The sequence below is a fragment of the Esox lucius genome, chromosome 9, assembly GCF_011004845.1.
Source record: "Esox lucius isolate fEsoLuc1 chromosome 9, fEsoLuc1.pri, whole genome shotgun sequence".
Taxonomy (NCBI): domain Eukaryota; kingdom Metazoa; phylum Chordata; class Actinopteri; order Esociformes; family Esocidae; genus Esox; species Esox lucius.
In genome coordinates, this window is record NC_047577.1 from 11001704 (window position 1) to 11024068 (window position 22365).

The 22365-nt window shown below is 42.4% G+C and overlaps 1 protein-coding gene across 1 annotated transcript; it reads left to right on the forward strand.

Moving 5' to 3' along the window:
* Positions 1–5657: 5657 nt before the first annotated feature.
* On the forward strand, positions 5658–8137 carry adra2a (adrenoceptor alpha 2A). Its single transcript, XM_010872766.3, has 2 exons — positions 5658–5962; positions 6142–8137. The coding sequence occupies exon 2, from the start codon at positions 6342–6344 to the stop codon at positions 7680–7682; it is 1341 nt and encodes a 446-aa protein (XP_010871068.1). The 5' UTR covers positions 5658–5962; positions 6142–6341; the 3' UTR covers positions 7683–8137.
* The last annotated feature ends 14228 nt before the right edge of the window (positions 8138–22365 follow it).

Here is a 22365-nt window from a genome sequence, read left to right on the forward strand (position 1 = left end):
TTTATTATTTTTTTTTTGTATCTTGCATCTTTTTTTTCTGTTGCTTTCACCAAACTATTCTGCAAAATAACGTTTTTTTGGAGCGAGCAGAGCAAAGCAGACCTGCCTCGGTCCTTGAAAGTAATTCTTCGTCTGTCTTAGTCGATTTTGTTCGTAACTCCAATTTTTATTTTCTAAACACGAAGCAACGTTTAAGCCAAGAGTCCGATCCTTGTACAGTACGAACTTTGACCTATTTGCAGTAATTTGCACAAGCACAGTGAGTGCATAGTTAAAAAAAATCCCAATCGTTGAAGAGAATGCCCTTTGTTTGATCCAATGCCAACATAGGATCAGTTTCACCTTTCAGATTATAATTTATAAAATATGTAGAGATGGGGACCTGAGCCCAGATCATATTTCCTATTTTGAGATGCATTTTTTTAAATTCTGGTCCCCACTGTCCATGTCCCCTTATTTATTATGATCTGATCAGCAGAACTGATCCTAGACAAGCGACTGCTCACTCTGAGGTACTCGATATGTACTGGGTCCAGACTTAATGCCTGGAGGTAAATAAACTAAACGTGCGTATGTTTTTAAGTTGTTGCGATACCATTTGGGCAGTAAGATGGTGTACTATTGGAGCAGAATGCTTTTGGGCTGCGTAGATTCTAGAAGCTCCACATTGGTTACATTTAACATACGCATTAGTTCAGTGTATCAGCGTTGGAACTGAAGTGCATTCAACCTTTCCGCCCATAGACAGCAGTATCAGCTGCTGACCCCTGGACATTACTCCGTGTGTTGGTCACCGAGGGTCATTTGAATTCAGTGAATTCTAGATGTTAACTGGAATTTCAATTGGACCCAAAAATGATCATACTGAAACAATGAAGGAAATCAGTATTGTAGGTGTGCTTGCTGAGTAGACTTAATTTTAACTGAACCCCACCAAGGCGGTTGAAATATTTCCCACTTTTTCAAAAAGATAAAAACATGGTGTTGTGCCTTTTAATATGTTCAGGCCTGGGCTGTTCTCATGTATCTTTTGTACCTAGCAAAACGAGTCATTTGTGTTATTTGATGTCATTTAAGAGTGAAAATGTTATCATTTTAGGATTTTCAGATGTTTATATATTACTCCTTTGTCATGCCTGCACAATGCTTTGGATTTTGTTTTATATTTTGGAGGTTTATCCCACTTTGTCAACTTGTGGAATTGAAACTGAAAAAATGTATAAATGTACTTTTAATCCAATTAATTGTAATGTGCAGTTTGTTACTTCTTCAATATAAAAAAAACAGTTGGCCTGTCTTCATTTTATAATTTATGTTCTACCGATGTGTTTTTTCAAATTACAAAATATGAATTGCCACTTTCTTTAGGGTTTGTGGGATGGTTTCCTGGATAGACTAGCATAAATCTTAATTCCGACCTGAAAGACAATAGTCAGAGATTTACCAATCATGGTCCGCAGTAATTTACTGAGATTAGCTAAATATCATTTTTAGCCTTGGTTTAGTTTCAGGGCTGGGTTTTTCTGAGGCCTGTACTTTTTCTTTATCTGGGAACCTTAACTGCTTGACACTCCAGACCTTTTACAGTATAACATGACTAATATATTTGAAGTACGGTTTAAAAATGGGCTATGATGAAACCGAAGTATTTCCTAATCGGGTTGCATGGTTTACATAACATGTCTGGATAAACTCCTGGCCTTGGAGAGGATGGAGACATGACTATGTCAACCGTGTGCTTGTTCACATTATTTAAAAGGTTTCCTATGCACACAGTAAGAGCAATATGATTGGGCTGTGAAACCCTATGCAACTTTAGGCCTAATCAAAAATGTATATCAGCTCTTGTGTAATATACATGTGGACACCAAAACATTTCCACCCGGTTTGTGAATGTGTATTAGCAACCTATGCGCAGAGGTGAAACATACAGGAGTTTCTGGTTTAGGACAAAAGTTCTGTCAAGAATAGGGGATGGATAGCCCACAGTTGATTTATTTTAAAGTTGATTGATTTAATGCAAACCAAAAATTATTCTAGTCCAGGATTTTTTAAGTTGGATCCTGGAAAATGCCTCTGTGTTGTGTAAATCAAGTCATTTCAGCAACCCAAACGAGAGTAACCATACATTTACTTTTGCTAAATCACTGATCTGGAGTAGCTATACTCCGCCAACCTTGCTAAATTAATCACAAAGCTAGGGGCCAAAATAATTTTATATTTATATTTTACTAATTAACCTAGCAGGCACTTTGAACGGTATCCAATTGAAATTGCATTTTTCTGTACAGGTCAACGAGTATATCATCCGACAGCTTGGTTTCATTTCGAAGCTAGGTTCAAAGTGGATGTTGCAAATATTTCTGCATTGTTTATTAATCAGGATTCTGACATTAGGTTACAGCATTCAGAACGGTTTTAGCTGTGTCCCGAGTGGGCCAGTGGTTCAAGCCATCGCATCGCGTATTTACGGCTCGCTGTTTGAATCCTGGTCACGGCACACCGAGGGTCCATGAGACAGAGGTTGGTGTATGAGATGGAGCTGCCAGACAGGGTTGAATTCTGTCGTCACGCGTCAGCGACTCCTGGTGGTATGGTTGGGAGTCGGCGAATTAAATTGTGGTTCTTCGTTAAGTAATGGTTTTCTCCGGAGCATATGTCCTGACAAAACTGTTCATGGTTGAGACAGTCTTGTGAAGCAGAACCGAGCAGAACAGCTTGGCGAAATTTGATTTGGTGGAAACCTTTCGACCTCGTCTCCCTTGCATGTGCTGTGGGATTGTTATGGGAAGACACGGAAAAAATGGGATGTCAAGAAAGTCGAGAAGTCGAAGCTGACGACGTGTTATCAAATAACAGTCATATATTCAGTGATGATGATAATAGGGTGAACTGATTGAATCAAAGTGAACCCAGCTCGTGAAATACATATCTTAATTGGCAGGAATGTTTCACAGTGTGAGAATTGGAACATGGTCATATTGGAACAAACATGCACACTCAATACATATTCAGCTCTCTAACTTCTAATACTTATTGTTATATATCCTTTAACTTCCTTTAACAAAAGTATAATTCATTCCCATTAGGTTTTGAAGTTGAAAGACTGTACCATGACCGTGTAGCCTTTCAATGCTACTGTAACAATGTCTGGATCACGTAATTATTACATCCCCATGAGTCATACACGTTATAAACACCTTTTGCAGTGATCACAATGGTACATAGGTTTGCACAATATTTCCCGATCTATATTGTCAAGTCCAAGACAGATCTTTTCAAGTCTTGCCAAGTCAAATGTTCCTTTCAAGAATTTCTAGCCAAATCAAATGTGCAACTAGGCCATTCAAGAACACCGAGCAACTACAATGTAGCATAGCGTAGTGTTTTACATTTATCCTACTGAAAAGTGAATCCCTTTTGGAAATTGAAAACGACTCGTGTCTGTTCTTGGATCTATTTCTTTTTTACCCTAAACATTTTTTAATACTTGACGACGACAGCCAAAAGTTTAAAATATGAACAGTGATGTGTTAACTAGGATTTGTCCCGAACATTATGCTCTTTGCATTCACGACCACAACTATTTTTACGTTAGTACCTACAAACAGGACATTCTATGCAATAGATTTATTCTGTGTGCTTTTCTGAAATGTATGTTAATATCGTGCAGGATGTGGTGTTGATCCATCTTCTGTCTTATCACAGCAAAAACTGTAACCGTTTAAACATTAGGCTACTACGGTTGGCCTCATTCGCCTCCATAACTTTTTATCCATTTGACTGTTCGGTGCCCTTCTGTGCAAGAATTTGGATCACCTTATTTGTCTTTGTGGTTGATATGTGCTGAAAAGTGACTAGTCAACTGAAGGACCAATATTGCATTATACAGCGGCATGCAGAGATCGGGTAGTCAAAATAATGTTAACCACTATAATTGCACATTACTATGTGATTTGTTAAGCAAATGACCTTCTTAATCTACATTTCCTCTTTGGCATTGGATATTCTGTGTAGATTAGTGACACATTTAAAAAAAAAAATCGTTTTAAATTCAGGATGTAACACCAGAAAATCTAGGGAAAGGTCTAAATATGGATGGGCACTTCTGACTTTGATTCAATATCTCGGCTGATTAATTATTCATTTGATGTATATGGTCTCCGTAATAAAACGTATAAATCGTCTTTCTCAATCTCGACACTTCTGCATTCTATTGCTCATAGTCCCACACGTGGCTGGTTTAGCTCGGCTTGTTCCAATACAACAGTGTCCCCTACTGGATGATTGAAAACACGGTCCCACACACCTCGACTTCAACATCAATTACGCCTAGTTAGTTTGTTTGACCCATCCAATACACACACACACACACACACACTCACAGGCATACGTTGACTAATCTAAATTATGTCAAATAAGTAAAGCAATGATTTTGCTTTAAATATATAAAATATACTGTAGCCTATATGCGTAAGAACCGACAGTCATGTACAATACTATTTGAGAGGAACAACATATTTCATATCCTACAGTCATGATGGGCCACATAACAGGCCACTGTTTGCGGTAAAGATAATGTGTAATACGTCGGGGGTATCCGAAGGACTTTTTCTTACAGAGCAAAGACCGGCGTGAACAGCAGAGCGCACGGGAGCTCTTTCAAAAGACGATAGGTGTCACTGTATCCTCGCGCTGTATCCCCGCGCTGATACATGTTAACTGGTAGTAAAATGTTTGCTGGAAACACAGAATAGTCTTACAGCTACAATAAAGTATGCCCATTGGTATTATATGATATGGTATTGACACAAAAGTAAACTCAGCTCATTAATGGTTTATTGCGATTTATTGAAATCACCTTTTCCCTAGAATAAATAGTTACAATATTGTGACACGTGGGTAACCTACCTGTAGCCAAATCACTCATCAAGTTGATCTAATGTCTACTGCCTCTCAATTGCCAAAACATAGGCCTGTTAAATAATAAAATGTTTAAAACGCCCATGATTAAGTATAGACCGAAAGGCAAGTTTTACGAACTGTCCAAATCATTAATTATTTTGGCTATATTTCAGGAGCACGTTTAGGTCCGGTTTCGCGGACACTGATGAAGTCAAGGGCTAGACTTAATCTTTGTCCGTGAAACCGTCCCTTAGTGTGTAATAGCAAGTATTAGATCGTTTAAATCATGCGATGTTGATTGCAAGAACCTTTGCAAATGCTTAATATTGACTAACCAATGAGCCAATCCATAATTTACGCATCACACGGGCTGACATGGATATCTAATACCCCATAACTATCGATTTTAGTCTAAAGCCAAGAGAGTTGACTGGTCCAGAAATTGTTTACTGCAAAGTAGGCTATCCTTTAATTATCTTACCATTGACCGAGACCCATAGACTTTTGTGTTTTTCTCTAACGTTGCAACGGTTTTATTATAACAATTCCGTGAAAGTGTGGTGCGTAAAAGAGTGGGCTCGTGAATGGAACGGAGAGGAATGAAGTTAGCTCGCGCCAAGTAATAAAACAAGCCCTATGTTAATTTCCACGTGGTGTGGACTCCGACTGCTGCTATAGCAACCCAATTCTGGGACGTTGAGGTAATAAAGAGAGGGAGTGGCAGAGCCGAGCTGGAGCTGGAGCGAGCATCAGAGAAGCATAGTACTAGAAAAGACTCCACTCACAGAAACGACGGCAGCGGCTGAAGCAACAGCAGCAGCCACTAAGTAACGTGATTACAGCTCTATTAGCTCTGCTAGAGAGACAGACCTAGATACGGAGTGGCTAATTCGGTGGAGAGAAGAGGAATACTATATATGAAAGGTCTGCTTGCGATCATCTATGGAACACAGAAGCGATGCGGCGGCTGATTCCCAGGTAACTGACCTGCGTAAAGAAGTTACGCATTGTCAGTTCAATTGTCGGGCACGAAAAGGGACTCAGCACAATGCTTGAGGTAACAGTTGTCTTTAGTGTGTGACTGCATTCTTTTCTGACATAAAAAAAAGTTTATTTCACTTGTGGTGTATTTTGTAAGCTGACAGTAGGCCTATATAATTATTATATTAATACGACATTTGCCATTGATTTTGCTTTTAAGAATTCATACTTTTGGTCATCCATCCTGTTTTTCAGATGAATTGACAGGCAGTCAAATTCAACCTAAACTGCTCTCAGTTGACCAACATGCACTGGAGCGAAAAATACACAAATACCACTGACAAATACCAGTGCCAAACCATCCCCTTTAAGTCTTCTATCTGCAATCCACACTGTTTAGCGGACAGACTTTGTTGACCTCACATGATTGGATCCCTAAGGATCTAAGAGGACCAATGATGGGCTGGGACAACATGACGAAGATGACCAATGAGACTGTCCTTGGCGGGCCGCCCTACAGCCTCCAGATCTCGTTGCCCCTAACGATCCTTGTCGGGATGCTCATCCTATTGACCATTTTCGGCAATGTCTTAGTTGTCATTGCCGTGTTTACAAGTCGGGCCCTCAAGGCCCCTCAGAACCTCTTCCTTGTTTCCTTGGCGTCGGCTGACATTTTGGTCGCCACGCTTGTCATGCCCTTCTCTTTGGCCAATGAACTCATGGGCTACTGGTACTTCGGTAAAGTCTGGTGCGAGATATACTTAGCCTTGGACGTCCTTTTTTGCACGGCGTCCATAGCACACCTTTGCGCCATTAGCCTGGACCGGTATTGGTCCATAACCCAGGCTATCGAGTATAACCTGAAACGGACGCCACGCAGAATCAAGTGCATTGTTGTCATCGTGTGGGTCATCGCCGCGGTGATCTCCTTCCCGCCACTCATCTCCATGGAGAAGGAGCGGGACAAAGAGGAAGGGCCGGTGTGCAAGATCAACGAGGACAGGTGGTACATCATCTCTTCCTGCATTGGCTCTTTCTTTGTCCCCTGTTTCATCATGGTCCTCGTTTACATCCGGATTTATCAGATCGCCAAGAAACGGACACGAGCACCGCCAGGTGACCGCAAACCCAAAACGGCCGCTTCGGTGTCACCGGCAGCCAGCAAGAAGGAGAATGGGGCCGGGGGTGACCAGCAAGCTTGCGTCGAGGAGCTGAAAGGAGAGGAACGACGAAGGGAGGAGGACGAACAGGGAGAAGAGCCACGAGACGGGGACGGGGATGAACACCAAAGAGAGGAAGGAGAGAGAGAGGGACATGAAGACCGGGGGGAGGAAGAGAAAGGAGAGCTAAACGGCGTGGACCTGGATGATTCCTCGTCTTCCGATCACAGGGTCAACAACCCCTGTTCCATCAAGAAGAAGAAACACAAGGCGAAAACCAAACTGAGCCAGGTCAAACCAGGAGCGGACCACCCGGCACTGGTGCCCCAACTGGTGGGCCGACAGAGCCCCAAGGGGAGTCGATGGAAGGGGAGGCAGAACCGGGAGAAGAGGTTCACCTTCGTCCTTGCTGTTGTCATTGGGGTTTTTGTCATATGCTGGTTCCCTTTCTTTTTCACATACACCCTGATGGCGCTTTGTGGCTCGTGTCACGTGCCGGACACACTGTTCAAGTTCTTCTTCTGGTTCGGCTACTGTAACAGTTCGGTGAACCCGATCATCTACACCATATTCAACAATGACTTCCGGCGGTCTTTTAAAAAGATCCTGTGCAGGGATAAAAGACGAATGGTATGATTGGAATTTCTTTGTGCTGTTCATCATTTGTACGTTGTTTTTTTTTTATTTTTTACAAATTGTGCATGGCTGAATCCTTGGCTTTAAAAAACAATGTACTTACCTGTGACAAAGTATCCTAACGTCTTGTGTTGCAAAAGCATCCGGGGGGAAAGGCTTGAACCTACTACAGTACATGCAGTTAAAGTATTGAAGTGTTGTTTTTCAAAAGGTTGGCTGGACCACAGCTCGAAAAACAGACCCCTGTGTGTAAAGACTTAAAAATAAAAAAGGCCAACCATTCCGGCAATATAGTATTCTACCATTATATGTTGATGTTGACATCATGCCGTCTCCCTGTCAGCCACCTGTGTGATTTTTCCGTTGTTTCTGAATCTGATGCACACTGCCATTTTATATGAGCACGCTACAACAGAGATTTGGGTCACAGTGGTCATGTTCAGAATAAACATATCTCCCAGTGGCTTTGGGTCTGTTTCTCAACTCTTTCACAACTTGTTATAAAGGTTGACGCCAAGATGAGGATGTCATCACACACACACACACACACACACAGACAGAGCATTGTTCATAATACAATATCAAATCCGTGTCCTGGAGGAGAACACAGACAAACCAGGGGTTATGGAGGAATAGGTGGCACTGATTTGTTCTTGGTTGTTTATGAATGTGTGCTTCTGTGCAGGAGCACAGAAACAGCTTCCGATGTCCGCAGCTGGAATTACTTCATTATGAGAGAGGAGGTCCCAAATGGCACACCTTGTTCCCTCGGTAGTACACTACCTCTGGCCTGGAGCCTCTGAGTAAAGTACACTACTAAGGGGAATAAAGGGTGATGTGTAAAAAGGCACACCAACTGCCCAGTTTGGGCAGAGTCGTGTCGGCGTTATTAAAGGCGGTATGTTAATTTTGGGTAACTTTTGGAAGTTTTAGTGTCAAACGATCTGGTGGAGAACTGCAACTTATTGGTTTTCCGCTAATACGAGGAAGTGGATGGTGAGATGTAGCCTTGCTCGTGAGCTTTCAAACCAGAACCCGACCAAGTGTTCACAGGTGATTCAGAAGATGCACACGTACACCGACGGCGTTCCATGCACGTCCGCTGAAGTCGAGGAGGAGGGTTGTCGGGCCGGAGTCGCATTGCGATCTGACGCTTCACTTTTGATGTCATAGTTCTTGGGGAAATTATTGTCCACCTATACACCATTTTATACACACACGTGCTGTTTTAACCCCCAGTAGACCACCAGGAGAGAGAAAAAAATGCATCAGCTCTCGAGTGGGTTACCCAACCATCACGGCAGAATATGGTGATGGGATTGTTATAAAAGGTGAGGAAGCACTGAGCTTCCGGGGGAAAAATGAAAACAGAGCAGGGAGAGGTTTTGTTTCATTTGTCATCCATCCTCATGTTTCCCAGACAGACTGCATCCAATGGTGTAAAACACAGAGTCCAGGTTTGAACTTATCTAGGGCTCAATTAAATCAAAACCTGCATTGCAGCACAAGGCTGTATCTTTTTTCCCCCAGTGTTCAATTGAACTGTAAAAAAACATCAACAACAACACTACCCACCCCCCCCCCCCCACACACACACACCCCATGATACCTATTGCCAATAGGTTGAAGATTGCCACAGTACAGAATAAGAGCACATTTGATTACATTAGCAATCTCCTTGACAGCTGGATGACAACAGGCCACTGTAGACTAGGATGGCTTAGCGGTGACCCTTGCCATTATAACTACATTAATTTATTACAGTAACCCATTCACACGACTCATTGGGATAATCTCTTTGATACTGACGACCACTGACCTCAATAACTACTGACACACGGTAGCACGGAACATCCACATTGAGATGCGTTGCATTTCGAAACTTGCCTTGATGTGTCGACATCATATTATCATTTTTTAAACGTGTTGGCATGAACAAACATCTTTATCTGAACACAAAGGGTGGCTAGCCAGACCAAAACTGGGGAACATCAACTAGTTGTGATTATATATTTCCTAACTATGTAATAATGGCATGGAAAATTAAGGATTAATCTATATAGTAAACCTATCTATTACTATGATTAGTCCTTTTGAGGCCTGGTGTGGAATACAGAAAGCTGTTTTATTCCCTGAGCACAGATCCCAATAAAATAATTTGGGAGGACATCTTTTTTCCGGAGCTCCTTATTACAGAGAGCAATTATCTCTCATCCTCAGACAGACAAACAGAGCACATCTGGGGATTTGATTATTGAACCTTCCTGTCATTCTGACACACACACGCCTGCACACACAAACACAAGCCCACATGCACACACACGCGTCCCGTTTTACCATTGTAGTGAGGACACAACACACTTGTCTATGTCCCCAGTTGTCAGTTGGTCTCATAAATTCTGACCCTCTCCCTGCCTCTCTCTCTGTCCCCCACACATTCTCTCTCCCTCTCTCTCTCTACTCTCTCTCTCTACTCTCTCTTGCTCTCTGCCATTGATTGATACCACAGGGCTCCCTGTGTGCTCTGATAAAATATATACAATTGATGTTTTCAGTTGCTCACAGTTGCATTAATGAGGCATCTACACATTGGGCAGATATATGCACGTCCATCACCCCCCCCACACACCCTCCATTACACAAACCATAAGAGATATTTTCCCCGTGATAAAACATGAATAATACAGCAGAGCATATTGTGCTATGGCTGGGCATTATAATAGTGTAGTAATCACAGATAATTAGAACTATTATATCAAGACCCATTCCTGATCCAATGTTCTTCCTGTTCAAATGTACATTTCTCACAATTTAACAAGGCTACCATATACTGGAGGTACAGAGCCACACATACAACCACACACACACACACACACACACACACACACACACACACACACACACACACACACACACACACACACACACACACACACACACACACACACACACACACACACACACACACACAGCAAGTAGTAGGCAGTTTCTAGTGGCTCTAATAATCTATCTAGTGAGTGATGAAGGACAACTAGTGGGTGTGTAGAGGAGATTAGCCCTAAGTAATGTACTCTGCTGTTTGGCACTCTGTAATGGCCTTTAATATAAACAGACATTTTGTTATCAGTATAAGCCCATATTCTTTACGTCTTGTAAAGAAGTAGAAGATTTTGATTTCTAAACTTGATTTTTCAAGTGTCTAGTTTGGGCGCTTCCTATAAATACATGTTATTTTATGAATGCAAGAGGCTTAGGGACACGGTCAAAGTGGCATGTTGATTTTATATGTCTAATGGATTTTCTTGTCAATTGGAGTTGCACGTTGACGGTCATTCCTCACTGGCCATCCTTTTTCACGCAGTGGAAATCCCGATGACTAACACACTGATAAGTATGTTAGCTAACTAGAAAAGAACAGCATGTGCATCGACCAATTCCAAAAAAGGACTGCATGCGAAACGACCATGGACCAAAATTAACTCGAATTAACTTTTTTCCCTCCTCTAAAGTTACTAGCCAGGTCTAAGATCTCGTCCGCGCTTACAGCGATACTGTGAATATTGCATGCATGCGTCATCTGAGTTCGTGTGGGACAAAAGTTAAACATTCACCGGTTGCTACCCACTTCCACAACGCATACGATTTGATGCATATGTTCGATATATTAAATCCAACGCATGCACGAGGCACCATACTGGGACAGCCTCCGCAACGCAATGGTGGAAGGCACGCGCACTGTTTTACTGGAAATTAATGTACTTCTGGTGTACCGAAACGCAATGACGCCGTAGGCATTAAGTCTTGTGTGAGCAGACTGTAATGGCTCGCTGACATCCACATTCCCTTTGTTTGCTGTGTGTTTACCGTGGGCCTGCCGTAGTCGTGTGCGAAAGTCTTTTTAAATATTTACCCGTGTTTAGGCATTTCCCATGAAAGCATCTGTAATGTGCCTGGAGAAAATTGGAGCGAAGGATCAGTCATATTGTGGCATAATAGAGGCCATTAAGCCTCTATATCCACGGAAAACTGGAGCTGGCGGCTCCCCTGCTACGGTGAACACTGGTGGTGAACAGTAGGGGTAGAAATCCACTGATTACTCTCTTAGACAGAATATACTAACAGGAAGCAGTGTTTAGGCAAATACGAATCCCAGTAGGCAAATTATTATCTTGTGCCGGTCGTATATTGCGATTTGAATGGAAGACGTTAACGTGCAGTTCCTTATGAAGGGGACGGAGTCCACCCCAAATGAAACCCTACTCCCTGGGCCCCACGGTGCTAAGATAGGGAGACTGAAGGAGGTGCAGAAAGAGAGACAGACCAGAGGGGAGGATAGAGAATAAAGAAGAAGGAGAGAAGGGGGAGGTGAGTGTGTGTTTGAGAGAGAGAAAGGAAAGCCCTGGGGCTGAACCAAAATAAACAAGTTTCAAGTTCTATTTGTCACACGAACAGGATGCACAGCGGATGGACCATGGAATGCAATGCACACTTGCGGCGGTTCCTTCGAGACAGTGCGACAGCAATTGAGATGACACTGTTTGTATGAGTGCCATGTGTCATGAAATACCCGGCTACACACATACACAGATAGACATTCACCTTCATGGAAAGTCACAGGCTTGGTTATCAAAATATGTTTAAACGAACCCTTTTTCTGGCAACCCCGCATAATTACAGTCAGTTTCTATTTTCTATAGTTAAATGTAGACTGAAATATGTTTACTTTTAACAACATTTTATTCAAATATTGTTAAAAATATTTTATTCAAATGACACAATATGTGCCAGTAGGACTACATTTTACGGACCTATCATAAAAAAGTCCAATCTTTCCATCTAAAAGTACACCAGAAATGTATATTAGCATAAGCTATATCATCTTAGACAATCTTAACCGGATCACATTTTTCAGGATATAAAACATTCAGTAAAAATCTACAGAACACATCTAATAACAAGCTCACACATTATCAATCACATCCACGACCGTTATGGAGGTTATAGATATCGCAACGCTGAGAAAGGAAACAGACAATGAAGGAGAGAAACCAATTATAGATTTTGTTAAACCTTAATAAAATCTGGCTTTGCAGAGAAAGTTTAAAGATCCATTAAAGATTCAAATATGTACCCTGTATTCACTGGTGATGTATGTACTCTTGAGGTTCATTTCGGTTTCACAGCGTTGAGAGAACAATGACTCAACTTTACTACTTCACCCGCAGACGTGTTCAAAATTCGGATTTCCGATCACTTCCCGCCTGGTCACGACATAAAGCTTTATATTCAATTACATTAGACAAATCTTACATGTCTTCCTCTTTCCACAGTCAGTCCTCAGTGGTTTTTTTTAATTACTGGTACCTACTAAACGAGAACACTTGGAATTAATGAAACACCTTATCCCATTAGAACTCAATGGCCCGTAGAAAACGGTGGGAGCTGAGCTACCCTCATGACAATGATATTATACTTTTTATTAAATTTTTCCCATTTCCATAAACAAATAAAAGAAAGCGATTCATAAAAGTAGACTTTTATAATGCAACTTTGTTTCCCACAGCACCTTGTTGTTCATCAAACCTCGTCGATACATCTCGGTATGGAGATCTGGCTGGGTGTGTGTTAATGTGCGTGATGAACAACAATCAGCTGGGGTTAGAAAGCTCTTTACGGGACGGGATAAATGAAACAGATGGCGTGAAGAGGAAAACAGATATTGGAGTGGCGAACGGCTATTGAAGTGGCAAACAGATATTGGAGAGGGCTACGCGTGTCATGATGAATGTATTATTCGACAAATGCAAAGCTTAAAACGAGGGGCCTAAAGTTGACTCTGGTTCCATTTGAAATGACATGGAATGCTTTTAGCGCACTTTACGGTAAATAGGGTGCATCGAAAAGGTAACAGTGTTATTTGTGCCGCCTGCTAGAGTGCATTTCGGGTTGGGGCCTGTCTGTCTGCCCACATCAACCTATGAGAAAATAGCCAAACTGTCATAGTGTGACGCACCAGCCACCTGTATAAACGCGTCGGGACAGCGACAGCAGGTGGGCATGTCAGTCTCTGATGTCAGACCTGGCAGAAACAGGAGCCAATAAAATTAAACCAGTGAATTTGTTAATGTGCATCGCTAAAGTTCTATGTCCATGGTACAACCGTGAGGGTGGGGGATTCTAGATGACAGACTTCCTGTGTCACCCGTCTTTCTGAAGGCAGGCTGCGTCTCTACCTCATTCAATTTCCACGGCTTCCTGACGGGCAGACCATCCCTAAGTGCACCCCCCTAACCCAGACACACACGCACACACACGCATGCACGCACACACACACACACACACACACACAAACACTCCATCCCCTGAGTTAACACAGTAATCTCTCCTCAATCAAACATCGCCACAGGGCCTCCTCTAGAGATTATATGTTCCGGCAGGTTGGGGAAACATGGCACCGGTAAAAACAGAATTTTGTGTTCAAATCTGGGGCGTCCCCCATGTCAAATGTATGCATGCATGGTTTGAAGTAGTGTTGGAATCTGCTAAATGCTCGTTGTTTGCATACTTAACATCCAACTCAGGGGTCTTAGAAATGCCGGGCTCACCTGCCTGTTAGTCTGTGCTTTTACAGCAAATAGCAGACAACTGACTTCTGCTGCCATAACCCATCGGTTTCTACCAAAGAGGCTTGAACCTCAGGCTTGTTAGGTTGCCAGCATGTATGTTTCAAGTTTGCAGGTGTGAGGTGCCTCTAAGACTGTTTATTGCATCCTTTGTAATTGGTCTGGAATGTTTCTAGCAGAGTTCTTTTCAGACAATTACTTATTTCCTGACACCCATTAAAGAAAATTGTTTGTTTTTCCATTGGTAAACTTTATTGTTGATCCCTGTTACCAAATATTTAAGTGCCTGTAAACTTCACATGTGGAGCAAAACTTGAATGTTAAGTAGCCTTTTTTTCCCTAGATCAGATCTATTTAGCAAACTTATTTTCTTCCAGCTAATTTAGTGAGTGATTGTCTAGGTAGCTAAAACGTTACCTGCTTATGTAGCTAATAGCACTTTAGCTAGCTAGAGCTTAGTGACTACACTGCATCTTACTATTTAGTTAGCTATGCAAAAACACAGACTGATATACTAAAGGACCGAAGAAGCAACAATCTGGCTAATCCAATGTTCTGACTCAAATGTTTTCACCCCACTACACGTGCAATAGCTCCCCACAAATGTAATCCGTTACTGCATGGGTATTTTTGGGGAAGCCAAATGTGAGAACGCTGGTAAAACAGATGAGCTATGCAACACAACAACACATTATAAAACAACTACATAACACAACAACATATCACAACACATCCCGACAACCCAACAACATCACAACACAACACTACAGCATTATTAAAACACACCAACACAACAATGTAAGAATGCAACGACACAACACAGGAATGTCACAACGCGACAGCACATCACAACTCAACAACACGTCACAACAATGTTTTTACACATCAACACGTCACAGCACATCAACACAGCAATGTCACAACGCAACAACACATCACAACACGTGAACCCATCACAGACTGTCAGAGTAAAACCGTACAACACACACATTACATGTCACATTTTAGTCATTTAGCAGACACTCTGATCCGGAGTGTCTTACAATAAGCGCATTATCACACAACAGAATAACACAACACATCATCATAACATAAAAAAACTATTGAATTCACACAACACGTCACAACACATTACAACAACACACGTGGTCTTTCTTTCTCCTGGCTGTCACCATGAAAAAGAGCTGTTTGATTGCTCATCAATAATCTTTTCAATACAGTATGTAATTGCAAATCAACATGACCGTCTGTCCATATTCATTTTCTTTCTCAGACAGTTTCTTATTTCCTGACACCCATTACAGAAAACAGTTTGTTTTTCCATTGGTAAACTTTATTGTTAATCCCTGTTACCAAATATTTAAGTGCCTGTAAACTTCACATGCGCAGCACAACTTGAATGTTAAATAGCCTTGAGATAGATTTGAGATCAAATAGATCAGATCTATTTTAGCAAACTTATTTTCTTCCAGCTAATTTAGTGAGCGATTGTATAGGTAGCTACAACGTTAACTAGCAAGAGCTTACAGCACTTTAACTAGCTAGAGCTTAGTGACTACACTGCATCTTACTATTTAGTTAGCTATGCAAAAACACAGACTGATATACTAAAGGACCGAAGAAGCAACAATCTGGCTAATCCAATGTTCTTACTCAAATGTTTTCGCCCCACTACATGTGCAATAGCTCCCCACAAATGTAATCCGTTACTGCATGGGATTTTTTGGGGGAAGCCAAATGTGAGAAGGTTTGTAAAACAGACGACAACTGAATTTGTACCGAGATGCATGTGGAGATCATTTGCATTTGAAGGAGATTTACCAATCTACATACATAGGTACATGATTTGATTCCCCCTGAAATTGAAAAAGAGGAAATGCTTGCAGCAATAATTATCAAAATAACAATGCATGTTTATTATAACCATTTAGTGCAGTGGTTCTCAATCCACTCATCAGAGACCCTAAGAGGTGCCAAAGCTTAGCTGTAGCCCTGAAATTGCACAGCATATTCACTAATCAAGGGCTTGAGTAGACTAGTTGAATCAGGTGTGCTAGCTCAGGCTTACAGTTTTTCCCAATTGTTACACTGTGACAGAAAGTATACACACAGTGATCAGATGTTGTCTAGCTAACAACCCAGAATCATGAACCATTTCTGCGGAACCAGGCTCACATTCTACTTGCTTCAACTCAATTCGCGAGTCCAGTTCACTCATGTTGCAAAACACTACACACAATTCTCATGTGTGAGCACAAATGTCATTGAGAAAACGCCTGTGCCATTTGTGAGAATACATGAGTCAACAGACAAAACTCAATGTTGGAATGCACTACAACACACGTAACCTGCACAAACCCATTTACATTTATTCCCAATTGTATACACACTATTCTCTGAATAATACCCCAGTACCCCAAAACTGTCAACACAATGCCCATTATAGGAAGTCACAACAACAAAACCTTACACTCACAGGGCAAAATGAAATTCTATCCTAAAAACTAAAATACCTCAAAATAATTTTAGGGAGGCCAGGATCAAACTTTATGTAAAATAAAGTTCTTCTTTACTGGCTGTGTTGGTGGATTATTTTTGTTTTCCTACACAAATCTTCCATTTTGATGAAAGATGGGAGAAATGTTTCTACACACAGTGTTTTCTAAATGCTCAGTGTGAGCCACAGATATGTCTGTGTGTGTGCATGATTCGGAAACGATTATTTGATTTTGAGGGCTGTGTGTTTAGTTGTTTAGGCCAGAATAAAAATGTTCCCTGTGAGTGTCAGGTTTAAGAGATGTGACTTTCTATAATGGCCATTGTGTTGACAGTTTAGGGGTACTGGGGTATTAGTCAGAGAATGGTGTGTATTCAATTGAGCAAAACTGTGCTCCAAACACCCTGACCAGCTGGGGATCTCCGAGGAGTGGATTGAGAAGCGCTGCTTTAGTGGACATCATTGTACACATCGAAAGTCTGAGATAACAGATTTTTAAGAGGATCCCCGAAATTAGGTTTAAATGTTTTATCATCTGTGTGACAAAACACACCAATTATTACTTTGTTGTATCCATCTCAACTCGTCCTTGCGGGAGATTATAAAAATTATTTGACGTTGTGTCTGGGCTTCTGCTTATTGGCTCAATGAATCTCAATGACAGGGTCATAACCGTCATAACGATCCCATCCCAACACCTTGCAATAACCCTGGTGTGATATTGAGGCGGTGCGATCTCCCCCGGGAGTCCCTCCAAACCTAAGAACCACGCCGGCAATTGAATCCTGCTTTTTTGGCTCTAATTGCTGCCATCTGAAGCATATCTGTAATCATTGCCCGCTGCCTTTTCTCCAGTCTGAGGGTGTTTGTGTGTACGTGCGTAGTGTTTGTGAGTGTGCGTAGGTGTGTTAGAGCGCTGTGTTTGTTTCCTAGGACTAAAGAGCTTCTGAAAGAAGAGGGAATACTCGTTATCTCCCATCTCCTCAAGGTTTGACGCCAGCTGGTGACCAAACGAGATGGCCGGCCTGTGTTGTTTGAATGGTCGTCCATGTTTGTGTAGTCGCTGACTAAATAAGTCCAGACAGCAGAGACAAAACAAGGATACAGCCGAGTACGAAAGCAAAAACATACCTAAGAACTTGAAAGAGGTGCTGGCTTTTGGAGAACTTGGTGTGAGATGCCAGTGAAGTGGCACACAAACGTTGGCGTTTCACCTGGCAGGAATAACTTGCAGGAGCATGGTGTGCGCGACTTTCTTCCTGCGTACAGCGCAACCGGACGTCTCCTCATTGGATGCTGCGGCACAGTCGAGTATCTGATACTGGTCCCATCCAGGCGAAGGGGAGCCGTGGAATGTGTTGTTGCGAGCGGGTATTCTTAGAAGCGCTGTGGGGTGGCATTTAAAACCACGCTGACTCTGATATAATCACTCTGTTGACCATTTAAGCCACTACATGTTGTTTTAAGATTTCAGCTGAGAGTTCCCAGTTTGCCACTTAGCCAAATATTAGCAGGGGAGGAAAAGGTCACCAGATGTAGGAGGGCTGGCTGGGAGAGTAAAGTGGTGGTGGTGGCGGGCGGGTTGCCGGGGGTGGGGTGGGGGTGCGGTAAGAGGGACCAGAATAAGTTAGCTGTTTGTCATGTTGGCCCCCCTTGGGGGACCCTGTGAGAACTAACTACTGTAAGACCCGGGACGGGCCCCAGGGGCCCAACGGCTGTGTCAGAGGGATGACTGTGTCAGAGGGATGACAGTGTGGGGAATTACTCAATCACCAGGCTGACATCCTCCAAGTGGATGTCAGGATGGATCATAGTGGATTACGTGTGTCACAGGTTTTCCTTGTTCCTATTTCTTTCAGAGTATAGCTAAATAATTGTCATTCAAGTATCTTTCATGATTAACATGTATATTTGTGTATTGCAATGTTAAAGTGAACATGCTGGCAACCAGAATTTATTGACTCTGACATAATATAATGTTATGAGACCTGTACAGAAGAGTAACTCGATTTACAAGGGAGCTAAATGTCCTCCGAAAAGTGTGTGTGCATGTTTAAATGAAGCCTGCTTGGACATCGTACCATTAGCATCACAGAGTTGATGAAAAATTGAATACCACAGGCTATCTAGAATACAACGGGCAATCAAAATTTTTCATTTTATGAAAGATTTAATCTCTTCACTTTGCTGGGAAAATCCCCCACGGCCTGAGTAATTCACCCTGAAAGAAACTAAAATATCAAGAGAGAGACATCGATAGAAAAGAGATACGGTGAGAGAGAGACCGAAAAGGGGGAGCAGAGCAGATGTTGTTGCTCCCCAAAGCACTCCACTCCTCTCCACTCCTTTCCTGGCTCCTCAGGCCTACTGATTTCTCTCTGTTGTGAGGAGGGGAGGAAGTGATTACTTCATCAGCATTCTCTGCACCTACTCCTATGGACGGCTGCTTCTCTAAATCCTCTCCCTGTGCACCCTCTGCATATTCTACACACACACCGGACCCAACACATTTGACCCAACACATTTGACCCAACAAATTTGACTCAACACATTTGACTCAACACATTTGACTCAACACATTTGACCCAACACATTCGACCAAACACATTTGACCTAACACATTTGAGCCAACACATTTGACCCGACAAATTTGACTGTTTTTTTGTTTGCTCAAACTAACTATGGTATCGCCACATTATCAGCTGTATCGCGTGTTAACAACCACTGCCTAAAATGAACTTGGTTGAATAACCTAAGTGTTTGTAGAGCCCTGTTTAGGGTTTGGCCAGCTTTGCATCTCATTCCCGCCCTCCCTCTTTTCCTTCATTTATCCATCCCGCCCTCCCTCTTTTCCTTCATTTATCCATCCATCCCTCCCTCTTTTCCTTCATTTATCCATCCATCCCTCCCTCTTTTCCTTCATTTATCCATCCATCCCTCCCTCTTTTCCTTCATTTATCCATCCATCCCTCCCTCTTTTCCTTCATTTATCCATCCATCCCTCCCTCTTTTCCTTCATTTATCCATCCACCCCCCCCTCTTTTCCTTCATTTATCCATCCATCCCTCCCTCTTTTCCTTCATTTATCCATCCATCCCTCCCTCCATTTGCCCATTAACCATAAGGTCAAAGGACTTAAGGTTTCTTTGTCAATGAACGGCGAGAAGCATATTTCAGCCTTTGTTTTTTCTCAGCGGTTGTCGTTGTAGATGATATATTTAAAAATGTCCCAGTTGTCTTTCCCTGTGGGAAAGGATTGAGGGAGTGTTGAGGGCATGAGAGGATGGAGGGCTGATGTGGTTCGAGGGGGGGGGGGGGGGGGGGGGGGGGGGTGGGGGGGGAGATGGGAGAGGGAGAGGAGGGAGAGGCTGGATTTGCTTCAGGGTTCAAGCGTTTTTCACAAATTCACTCCGTCTGTCTGTCAGGACCAAGTATAGCAAAAGCCTTGGCTCCGTTGGTTGTCTTACACACACATGCACACACACACACACACACACACACACACACAAACATATATGCACTCGTGCCGTTCCCAACACATTTAAAACAGCAGACACAGTATTGACAAAAAAAAATTTGTTGCTCAAAGAGGGTTGCAAACAAATCGACTACCCATAGACTTAGCAAAGATTCTTCCTGAGCGCTCCTCTTTACTCTGACCTTTCCCGCGCTGCCATGCTAGGAATTCATTGACATGGTTTATTAAAAGCCCTTTCTTCCCAAATACTGAGGGGATCAATAGGCCCACAAGTGGGAAATACTACAGTTGCTCAACTATCTGTGAGACATTTCTGAAAAGCAGAAACTCTTGTGTAAATATGTACTAATAAGTGGCCCGTGATGTTAGCTCTAAAAAAAACTCTGATAAACTGCACTAGCAGTGTTTTTGAAGAATTGAGAAAAAGCCAAAGGTTTTTGAAGAATGTAGACTAGCTGGCAAGTGAGAGAGGTGTGTTATGGCTGTCTGAGCAAGACAACCATTTACAATAGTTAATGTCCATCAACCGTCTCAGAGGGTTAACCATGGTTTGCCGACTTGTTTATGAAAAAAACAGATCAGCTGTTAATGGATGTGGATTAGGTCAGTCTAATCAGTAGATGCATACATTTACTGTACCATATGCTCAGAGTGCTTCCCTCTAAGACACTGCCACCCACTGTTCCAATCACTCGCGCACACACGGTCCTCATCAAAATTACATATTTGCTCTTGCACCTGTTTTTCGCTTCAAGGGACACCCCTTCGCCGCAACACACCGCTTAAACATTGCCTCGAACGGGTTTTTACAGATGCTCTTTTCCCGCTAACTCACTGGGGTGAATTCAGTTCTGTTTGTTAGCAAACGGCCCCCTCAGGCTGCGCCGACAGATCCCTACACACCTGTAAAATGTAGTGGGCTAAGTAGGGGCCGATGACCTGTCTGGGATGTAGCCTTCGAGCTCTCTCACAGAGTCACAGAAGCAGCTGTCCAAAAAAAAAATAAACACAGGACCGATTGCGACACTGCTTTAATGTCTCTGCCCACATTCTCTCTAATGGATGAGAACAACGACTGTACGAAATATAAATGACGAATAATTGATCGTTTCTAATGCTTACAGTGTTGGGAATCATTGTTGCCGTCATAAAACTACCAATCCTATCCTTGTGAGGACCCGAAGACAAGCAATCCACAGTGCCTATCCCTTAACCTCAATCCTTTCCCTTACCTGAATTACCTATTTACACCTTTATGCATGAACTTAACACCTGATGTCTTAACCTACGAGCAGTGTCAATTCTACCACTAATCCCAATTAAAAGTCAAAAGTCCTAAACTGGAAATCACCCTTTCTCCGGGAAATACCTTGTGAGGACCGACTTGTCAGCTCCCTGGACTTCTGTCACCCATGTGATTAATCAGTCCTGGGACTCTCATTCACACACACAGTGTCTCAGGGTATCTTACAGAGGGAATAAAAGAGAAAGAAGAAAGAGAGAGGTAGAGAGTGGAGAAAGAGAGGAAGAGCGGAGCAACTGAGAGAGTTTTTAAACTCTACTGCCATCTGCAGACGGTGCAGGTAGAAAGAATTGAGTTCTTTCCACCTCCACAGTTGGTGCGTTCATGGAAATACGGAAAGACATTAAGCCTCTACACCATGTTTACATATTCAGAGGAATTTAGCCATGCTCTCACACTCACAGCCCTCTGGAGAACCACTATTTAAAGTTGAATAGGGGGAAAGACATGGATGAATTGTAGGACATCAAACTCCTATTAAGTCGAAATGGATCAAGGGTACAGGTGACAACTCCCCACCGCAAGACTGCACCTGACCGATGACCTCTGCTCCACTCTTAGGCCACTTCTCACCTATTGGTCAGTTGACCGATGACCTCAGACTCACCCATTAGTCGGTTTGTTGAATCAAAGCTTATACTTTTGTTTCCATTCCTCTACATGCCAAAAGGGTTGCTGTGGATGGAAAATATCTCTAATCCTAACCAAGCCAGACCACCTTATTCAAGTGGACTGGCTGCCTCTTATTTGATGTACATCTGGGTATGATTACTGACCTCCCT

What these genes read in the sequence shown, in the direction of transcription:
- adra2a (XM_010872766.3), top strand. Translation starts at nt 6,342, where the DNA reads ATGATGGGCTGGGACAACATGACGAAGATGACCAATGAGACTGTCCTT.